Source organism: Alligator mississippiensis, chromosome 5, assembly GCF_030867095.1.
Source record: "Alligator mississippiensis isolate rAllMis1 chromosome 5, rAllMis1, whole genome shotgun sequence".
In the NCBI taxonomy this organism is placed as follows: domain Eukaryota; kingdom Metazoa; phylum Chordata; order Crocodylia; family Alligatoridae; genus Alligator; species Alligator mississippiensis.
In genome coordinates this window covers 40,307,992-40,318,325 of record NC_081828.1, presented here as the reverse complement: position 1 = coordinate 40,318,325, position 10,334 = coordinate 40,307,992, and the positions used below count along the sequence as shown (strand labels likewise).

General features: G+C 59.3%; 1 protein-coding gene across 1 annotated transcript in view; it reads right to left on the bottom strand.

Moving 5' to 3' along the window:
* Positions 1-5,317: 5,317 nt before the first annotated feature.
* Positions 5,318-10,334, bottom strand: part of SHANK1 (SH3 and multiple ankyrin repeat domains 1) — a 57,770-nt gene continuing 52,753 nt past the window's right edge. The window contains 1 exon segment of the mRNA XM_059728234.1: positions 5,318-9,267. Within this exon segment, the coding sequence (XP_059584217.1) occupies positions 8,703-9,267 (565 nt within the window). The 3' untranslated portion in view covers positions 5,318-8,702.

Genomic DNA, 10,334 nt, shown 5'->3' with positions numbered 1-10,334 from the left:
TTAGCCTGGGCAGCACCCAAGGGAGGGGCACTGTGGGAGCCCCACAGACATGCTTCACCCTAGAACCAGCTGCATCTCAATGCAGGGCAAGGGAGTCCAAAGGGGCAGGAAGAAGTGGCTGAAGATAACATGTGTACAAGGCCTCGCACACCTGCTCACACTCAATTCCTCAAGCTAGTGCCACTCGCAGTAATACCCAGCCCTGCCCTGTATCACACATGGTTACTCCTCCCCTCTCACACATGTCAGCACCCGTGCTTGTGTCACACATGGCCACACCTGGCCCCCTCCTACTAGCAAGCACACAACCACAGAGTGAAGAGCACACTGTGACACACATGGAGGCTGGGGTCTGTATATGCTGGGCAGCAACTGAGGGAGGGGTATCTCATGCTAACACACATGGACTGCATGAGTCCCTGTAACACTTTTGTGCCCAGCACACACTCATACACATACACACTGTGGTGAAACATACACACACATACAAATATACTCATTCTTATGTGTACCCACACTATTTCCCACAGACACTAACATGTACACACACACACACACACACACACACACACACTGGAGGTGTTCTCTGCAAACACAATTGTGCACACGTGCACAATACACCCTGGTGATCACACACATACACATGTATACACTCTCTTGCATGCACCCACACTGCTTCCCATGGACACTAACATATACCCACTTACACACACGCATGTGCAGGGAGTGTTCTCTGCACACAGTTGTGCATACATGCACACTAATACACACTCATGGTGACACAAACACATGCACACATGTACACTCACTCTCATTCACACCCACACTACTTCTCACAGACACTAACACATCTCCACTCAGAGTTGTGCACATACACAGTTGTGCACACATACATACAGGCAGTGATACATACACATACACACTCTCTGTTGCATGCATCCACACAACTTCCCAAGGACACTGACATGAAACCACTCACATACAGAGCGCGTGTGTGTGAGATGTGTTCTCTGCAAACAAACATGTATACATGCACACACACACACACACACACACACACACACACGGTGTTCTCTTCACACACATGTACACTTGCACTTGGGTACCCCCAGCCTTACAGGCAATGTTGGGTCTCAGCAGAGGGCCTTGCTTCCAGGAGCCCTCAAGGCCAGGGCAGGAGTCAGGGGATGTGGGGGGAGAGGAAACCAGAGAAGATGTTGTGGGGGGTGGGAGGGAAGTGCTGAAGCCAGTGGGAAGTAGGCCAGGTGGGTCCTGCCGGACACTAACAGACAGACAGACGGAAAGGGGGCTCAGGGGAACTCATGAAAAAGGGACCGGGTGAGTGTGTACATGTCAGTGTGCACGCAAGCATGCTTGCGCATGTGTGAGTGATGTACCTGTGTGGTTCACCATTGAACAAGCACCATATACACAGGCCAGAATATGCACACACCTACATGATCCCATGTGCATATGCGAGTACTCAGAAACACCCACAGCCTACTTGAGTCCCCCCTCCCCCATGTGCATACATGCATGTACCAGCCCCCTCATGGTGTGGATGTGCCCTCCCTATGCTAGGGGCGGGTTAGCTCTGGCACTGGCAGGGGGGCTGTCACTTATGTCTCTGCCCATCTCTGTCTGTACCTGACACTGATACTGAGTGACAGCCAGGCCCAGGGGCCTGGCCAGGATAGGAAAGAGCAATTACTCAGAAGGGGGGGGAGCCACAGCCTGACAGCCAAGGCCAGACTGACCAGCCCATGCCCCTTTTTCCACCAGGCAAGGAAATAATGCAGGCATCCTGGCTCCCAGCTGCCCTCCTCCTTCTGCCCCCAGTACAGGTGTGGCTAGAACCCAGCAGTCCTGGCTCCCAGACCCCTTTCTCTAACACACCTGACCCCTGGTTCCCAACCTAGAGCTGGGGCAGACCCCAGGCATCCTGGCTCACAGCCGCCACTGCTCTCACTCACCAAATGACCACCTCTTCCCTTCCCTTCCCCTCCCCTCGCCTCCCCTCCCAAAGCTAGGATTGAAACCCAGGCATCCTAGCTCCCAGCTGCTTCCACCACCCTCCCACTCTAACCCACCAGATCCCCCATCCCATCCCATCCCAGAGCTGGGGATAGAATCCAGGAGTGCTCACCTCCCAGTCCCCCGCCCCCCCCCCTCTCCTCTCCTCTCCTCTCCTCTCCTCCACCTCCAATGCATCCAGAAGCTCCTGAAGGAATAACGGCAGCAGGGGGTGAGGACCGGCGGTCTCCATGGAAACAGTCTCCATGGCAACGGGCCTATTCAGCATCTTTTCCCCCATTCAGGCTAGGGAACAGGCCAAGCTGGTAGTCAGGAAGGGAGTGAGGAGGTCAGGAGTGGGATAGGCAGGTCAGTGATGGGGAAAAGAGGGGAAAAGCAGGGAGATGCGGCCGGAAGGAGCAGGGAACTGCGGGTCTGCAGTGCAAAGGGGAGACAGGGACCCCTGCCAAGCACCAGGGAGCCAGGGGCACAGGATTCAATGCCCAAGGGGACCCACCCTTCCCCAACCCCTCCCACACCCGCAGACTCCTGGCAGCAGTCCCCAGCGATGCATTAACGGGGGGCGAGATACCCCACTTCCCTGGCCTGCTGCCAGAAAGCCCATTTCGTTAGAACCCGCCGCAGCGCAGCACCAGGGCTGCCAGGCCGTGGGGGCCCACCAGACTCTGCTGTTCCCATGCCACACCGGCTAGGGCAGGATGGTCAGGGGCTGGGCCCACTGCCTGGCATAAGACATGGGGAACAGGCAGAGATCTGTGCTCTCCTGGAGGTGCTGCCCCTGGGGCCACTGGCTGAGGTGGGGGGGAAGGGGCAGGCATCTTTCCCCTTCAGGGTGTGCAACCCCAATCAGCCTCCCCCTCTTCTCCCCAGCCCTGGCTCCCCATCCCCCTGGTACAGTGCCAGCGACTCTGCGGTTCCATCTCTGGCTTGGGCTTTTAACTTAATTATCTCAGTGGCCAATTAATCTCCTGAGACACGCAGGGAATTAATGAGATGGGGAGGGAGGGGAAGGGGCTTGGGCTTGGGCTCCCAGGGGGTATAGGGATGGGGGTCAAGCTGGAGGATGGTTTTGCAGGGCAATAGAAGGGGGTTGAGGGTCTTGGATGTATCAAGGTGGGGTGGGGCTGTGAGTGGGGGTAGGAGGGTCTGTGGATCTAGGGGAGAGGAGAGAAGGCTTGGGGAGGAGAGGCTTGAGTGGGAGTGTTGCCAGTGTGGAAGGCTGGGGGCTGTGGATCAGGGTGCAGGGCCCTGATGATCAGAGCAAGGGAGCAGAAACAGTGACCCGCTACCCAGGACGGGGGCTGCTGCAGCAGGGATGTGCCACAGTTCCTGGAGTGGGGGGGGCAGGAGGCTGTAGCCTGGGGTCCCTTCCAGTTTGGGTGGTGTTGTAGCAGCCGGGGGTCCGCAGGAACACAGGGCGGCTGGATCTCCTGGAGCCACCAGTGGGGTGGGAGCAGGGACTTGCCTGCAGCGGGGCACAGAGAGGGGGGCCCTCCAGTTGCCTCCTGGTCGCTGGGCTAGAAGCAGGAGCCCCCTCCCCCTTCCTCAGCCAGGATCATTAGCGGTAGGCGCCTGCACTAATTACCCAGCTGTGAAAACGAGTGTGAATCGGAGGGGGGGTATTCTAGGAGAGGCAGGAAACTGGGAGTGGGGAGCCGGGGCACCTGGGTTCTAGCCGGCTCCAGGAGGGGAGGTTTGGGGAGCCCGGACACCTGGGTGCTATCCTGCCTCTAGGAAGGGCGTAGGACCCTCTGGGCTGGAGCAGTGGTTGGAGCCGGGATTCCTGGGCTTTTAACCCAGGTTTGGGGTGGGGAACCAGGGGGGGCACGGGGATCCAGGACGCCTGGGGTCCATTCTGATCTTCCCGAGGTGCGGTGCAGGGCACGGGGGTGTTATCCCTGGATCGCTGCAGTAGCCTGGGCTTGGGCACCCTGCTTGGGGGGTGGGGGGCCCAGCCCTAATCCCCCCCTACATCTCGGTCCCAGCCGCCTCTGCCCTAGTCGTGCCCCTTCCCAGTCGCTCCCACCCCTCCCCGCCAGAGGATCTGCAGCCCCTGTGCGCGAGGCTGGGGTTTAAGGGAAGGTGGGAAGGATGCAGGTGCAACCCCCAATCTTGGTCAGCCGTGGGTCAGACTCCACCCCACATGGGACCCCCTACCACCCATGCTCACCCCAACAAGATACCATGGTGGGGGGGGGGGGAACACGTGTGCACCTACAAGCACCGTTTAAGGGGCGCGTGTCATCGAAGGATGAAGCCTGCACACCTGGGAGGCGAGGCTAAACCAGGAACCCGTGCAGCAATAGGGAAGACTGGGCTAAATAAAGGGACAGAGCTTGACGGGAGCTGGGGGCGGGGCCCCAGGGTATAGGGAGGGCGGTGGAGCGAGGCGGGCGTGGCTGAGGAAGGGGCGGGTCCTTAGGTGGGGAGGCGTGGCTTGCAGTAGCAGGTTTCAGTGCGCGGGTCCTCTAGTTGAAGATGGACCGGGGGCGTGACATCAGGGGGCAGGGCTGAGTGGGGAATCGCCCCTCCAAGTTACTTTGCATGGCCACGCCTGCATCCGGCTGTCTCCACCACGATTGGCTGGATGAGCCACCCTGCCTCAGCCCTCTCCCCTGCTGATTGGATGGTTTAACTTCCCCCCTGAAATCCCTCCACGTGAAAAGGCATGAATGGGGAGAGGGAAGGGCTGCCAGGGGCAGCAGTAGGAAGCTCTTGCCCCGTGCAGATTCCCTAGGTGGGCAGGCAGGAATGTGGGCATCCCAGGGGCACAGGGCACTAGGGTGCTCCATCCCCCATGCACCCTCAACCCACTGCACCCCTCAAGGGGCAAAACAGGCATCTGGCACACACACACCCTGCTTGCCAGCCAGGCCTGTACACCACCCATCTTCACCCAGGGGGCATGGGCACACTCATCCCATCTCCTAGTGTACATAGCTACATGTGCACATACAGCCTCACCCACATGTAGGCACACTGCTTCGCAACAGATGTGCACACACATTTCTGCCAGGCCCGAATGCACATACGTCTGTACATGCACAGACACGCGTAGCACCAGCCTGGGATGGTGTAGCACCAACAAACCCTGCCCTAGGTCCAGCTGCATGACAGTGCTTATAGGGCTCACACATGATCACGCTCCCAGGCACACATATCCCCACAGCCTCCCAGCACATGTGCACATACACTCACCCACAACTCACACTCTCAGGCCCACACATCCCCACAGCCTCCCGGCACATGCATGTACACACACAAACTCACCCCCAACAACTGCTGTATCCCATAGAGTTTATATTTGCAAATAAAATCAGTAAATTACATTGGTTCCTCTATACACGGGTCAGAGTTGGAGACAGGGCCGCCAGTCACGGGTGGTGGAGGGGACGCAGCAGGGGAACGGACAGGGACTGGCAGGGTGGAGGGAGCAGTACAAGGAGGTGGATGGGAGGCACGGGGGCAGGGCTGGCAGCTGGGTCAATTTAGCAGTTAGAGCCAGGACCAGGGTAGTCTCAGGGGCTAGAGGAGGAAGGAGGGGCAGACAGAGGGGACATGGGGGGGTAGCCTAGGCAGCCACGCCCATCTCAAAATTGGCACAAATTTTATTACATTCAATCTCTTGAGTCTCTGCTGGGGTCAAGGGGAAGCAGGGAGCCTGGATGCCTGGGTTCTTCCCCTGGCTCTGAGAAGGATGGGTGGACTGCTGAGTTATAGCAGCAGGGGTGAGAGCCCAGATGCATGGGTTCTACCCCAGCTCTGGGAGGGATGTTGGTTCTGGTGGATTAGAGCAGAAGGGGTAGGAGCCCAGACACCTGGGTTCTACCCCTGACTCTGGGTGGGCCCAAAGTGCAGCAGGGCCCCATGATGAGAGTAGGGAGAGCTGGGAGCCAAGACACCTGGGTTCCCATGGGAGCTTGTGCCTGAGCATGGATGTCTCCCATAGGGGAGCAGCACAGAGGCTCAGAGGTAGGGTGGGGTGGGGTGGACTGTGCCTGTCACCCAGATGCTACAGCACAGGTGCTTGGGCTGTTACTGGGATTTGGGTTGCCCCCAGCCCTACTGCCCATAGGAGAATGGACCAAAGGGGAAGGGCCTTCCAGTGTAGGTCCAGCCCCCTCCCCAAGCCAGGGATCAGTCCAAACAGCCCCCATCACAGAATCAGCTCTGCTGCCCCCACACCCAATCCTGGAGAAAGAGCTCCCTCCTATCCCTAACACACTAAACCGACAGAGACAGGAGCCAGAAGATTTGCACTGCAGCTCTCAGCCCCAGCTGCTCCAGGCCATGGAGCTCCAGGTTCCCACTGCTCTCTGCTCTGACCTCTCCCAAGACCCCACACCCTTTCCAGAACTGGGATTGATTCCAAGTATCCAGCCTGCCCAATACTCCCTGCTCTTAATGCACCAGAGCCCCACTTCCCTCCTGGAGCTGGGATGGAACCCAGGTGTCCTGTAGCACTGTAGGGAGGAGGCTGAGAGTTGTAGTGCTAGGTCGGACAGGGCTAGGGGTGCTTTTCTTGGGAAGGGCAAAGGGGGTGGGGTTCAGATGCATCTGGAAGACATTCTAGTGTTAGTCGTTTCGCTCCCTCGCGGAGGGGGGGCCGGCATGGACGGTCCGACGAGATGAGACGAGACGAGAGCCCTTAGAGACGGCCACGCGGCCACGGCGCAGGGAGAGGAACAGGGGAGCCACAGCCATGCCGTGGGGGGGGCAGGGGGAAGAGGCCATATGAGCCATGACAGGGTGGCATGGAGTGGCCCTGTGACCACAATGGGGAGAATGGGGGCAGATGGCCGTGGCACACGGAAATAGGGGGAGCTCACGTGGCCACGGGGCAGGCACGGGAGAAGGGGTAGGGAGTGGGGTACATGGCCTCAGCATGGGAGGGGTGGGCATACCATTCCCAGACACAGTATCACACAATCCCTGACGCAGTGAGTGTGTTGGGGGCAAGAGGAGGAGGGATTTCCCCACCACCACCACCCCTGGACGGAGCTTCACACTGGGGTTCACAGCGAAACGGGGAGGAAAGAGGGTGCCCCTGAGCAGCTGAGTGCCCCCTGGCCCCAGGGCACCACGGTCCAGAGCTGAGTCCGTCACAGCGGCACTGATCTGCAGGCTGGGGGGTAAGGGAGGAAGGGCCAGACCCCCCCTGCAACTCCCCCGTTCTTTGGCAGCTGAGCATGGGCGTGGGGGGGGGAGAGGAGAGCCCCCGGCGCAGGGTCCCCCCCACCCCGAGCCAGGATTTTGCAGGGAGAGAACAGAGGAGGGAGTAGGGGACAGGGTAGAGAGGCCCCCAAAGTAACAGCCCCTGCCTGCTGCAGGGGTTGGAGGTACCTGCCCTCTGCACCTCACACCTGATGCCCCCCTGCCAATCCTGCTGCCCCACTAGGGGGGAAATCCCTCCCCCATCACTTTCCATTGGTGTGGAGTCATCCCAAACTGAGGGGTAGTCACCCCAGTCCCCCCATCCCAGCAGCCAATGAGAGAGGCAAAGCCAAGCAAGCATGTGCAAAAGCATACGGTGTGAGGGGTGGTGAAGCCAGTATGAGCGGCATCTTGGGGGTGGGAGGAGAAGTGGATACCAAGCCAGCAGAGCAGAGCAACACAAGCAAGCAAGCAAGTAGGTACAAGCATAAGTGTGCCTACAAAAGACAATGCGGAGCAGAGCATGTCTGTGTACACAAGCGTGCACATGAATGGCATAAGTTCAGCTTAAGCAATGGGCAGACATGCTATGTATGCCAGCACTAGCCTGAGCCTGTGTGCAGCAAGCGCACTTGAGAGCCCTGGTGCAAGCGGGGGGGCTGGAAGGCAGCCAAGTGTGCACTCGTGAGCCCTTGTACAAGTAGGGGGGCAGCCGAGTGTCCACTCATGAGCCCTGGTGCAAGCAGGGGGGCAGCTGACTGTGCATTCATAAGTGACATAGGTGTATCATTTTCCCTTGTGTGCCTGCTGCTAAGGGCACGTGACCCTGCAGTAATCAGAGGCTGAGGGTGCTCATGTGAAGAGCAGTGTAATAAAGCAGGGGGAGGGGGCAGTGAACAACTTGCAATAGCTCAAGGTACAGCAGAGTGAAGCACGCACGCACCTGCGGGCAGTGGTGAGCAGGCATGGACAATAGGGGAAGAGGAGGTGTGCACATGGGCTCAGGCAATAGCGTGGGGTCTGACAACAGCACAGGGTTAGGCACACAACAGCATGAAGCCATGTGTGCACGTGTATGTACCTATGGGAGCCAACGCACAGCTGAGCACATTCACATTGAGGCTTTATTGCTGCACCCCACAGCGTGGCCTCAGCCTCCTGGCTGCCCCCATGGATTCAGAGGCCCATCTTTCCATGACAGAGGAGGGTCTTTATGTGGGGCCCATCTCTATGATGGGGGACAAGGGGTGCTATCAGGAACCCAGCCTAGCTACCAGTCCCCCACATTCCCCAATGCCCCCTCCAGGCACCCACAAATCTCTCCCGGCAATGGGGAATCAGCTACATTCAGGCATCTGTGCCCTGGCCGGGGGGGGGGTGCGTGTGTGTGTGTGTGTGTGTGTGTGCACGCGCGCCAGTGGAGGAAGAAGCGTCCCCTCACGCTGGGCAGGGCACTGTGGGGAGGACAGGCAGGGCCAGGGGGAGGAAAGGGGTGGGGGAGTGGGTTTCTCTCATCACCTCTCCAGGAAGAACTTGAGGGCACGATCGATGTTCATGCGGTGGCCAACGCGGGTGACGCCCAGGTCGATGTAATCCTCCTTGGTGAGGGACGGCAGATGGGACCCATCAATCTCGTTGTCCAGGAAGCGGTCGCGGTGCTCCCCGAGGTTGAGATAGTCCAACCAGTCAGCCACGTCGAATTTGGTCCAGAAGGGCAGGGGCTTGGCGCCGAAGGGCTTGTCCGTGGGCGGGGGCAGGAAGTGGGTGGGCGAGAGGGAGCGGCTGCCTGAGGGGAAGTCAGGGAAGGGATGCCCAGAGGTGGGGGAGCCGCGCAGGTCGAAGACCCCCCCATAGAGCGGCACCGAGGGCAAGATGGGCAGGGAGGAGGGCCGAGGTGCCGGGCTGATCTTGTGCTCCGTGGGCAGCGTGGCGGGGCTGGGTGCACGCCGCAGCGCCGGTCGGATGTCGAACTCCACACTCTTGGGTGCCTTGCTGCCCGGTCCCGCCTTGGGCCAGTTGTGGAAGAGGCTGCTGGACGGCTTGGAGGGCACCAACGGGGCTGACTGGTCCTCAGGGAGCCTGGAGGGGCAGGGCAGGAGAGGGAAATGGGGTCAGAGGGGAGATAGGCCCAGGTAGCTGGCACAGAATCCCCCCAATACCTATTGTGCCCAAACCCTCCTGGCACACAAGCCCCCAGCCAGAAGCCCACACCCTCAGCCAGCTGCTGCTGCCTTGGCCACTCCACAGCACCTCCTCCTGGGGCTCATGCAGCCAGGAGCCCCGCCTCCCCTAATACAAGCCCCTGCCCTATAGCACCCCCAGAATGTCCCTATTGGGACTAGACCATCCAGGAGCCCCCCCCCCCCCCCCGCCGCCAGCTTCTGCTGCACAGTACCCCTACAGCACCCACTGCTGGAGCTGGAGCTGGAGCAGCCAGGACTCCCCCAGATCCTGTCCCACCATGGCCCCTGCTAGAATAGCCAGGACCACCCTAGAGCTAGTACCCATCCCATAGCCCCCCCCTCCCCCCCCCAGCTAAGAGAGGTCTCCCCCTGCCACACAGCCAGCTTTTGCCCTGCAAACAAGTTCATGATGAACACCAGCCCTGATCTTAATCTCGCCTGAGGAAGCGAGTGTGAATGGCTATAACCAACCCAGCACCTGATGACATCCCGGTGCCAGGCAGGGGGATGCCTGCAAAGGGACACATCTGCACACTCAGAATTCACCTCTCACACACAGTTCAATGCACCCGTGACAGAGCCCAGGGACCCCACGTCTTAGCTGTCCACAACCAGCACCCAGGGGTCTCCTACTCTGGGATCTGGAAGGGGAGCAAGGGGGTCTAATGAGCCAGTACAGCAGGGCTGGAAGCCAGGACTCCTGGATTCTATGAATGAGGTCTAGTGATTGTAGATCTGTGTGTGTGTGTTGGGGCAGGGGGAGGAATCTATAAGTGAGGTCTAGTGACTACAGGTATGTGTGTATGTGGCTGGGGATTATATGGGAGCAAGGTCTAGTGATTACAGTAGTATGCACGCGGGGGGCAGGATCTCCTGACTTGAGGAATACAAATCAGCTCATTTGCATACCTCACTCTCCACAATCCCCTGCACTCCCTTGGGTAGTGAGGCCTAAGCCCCCTA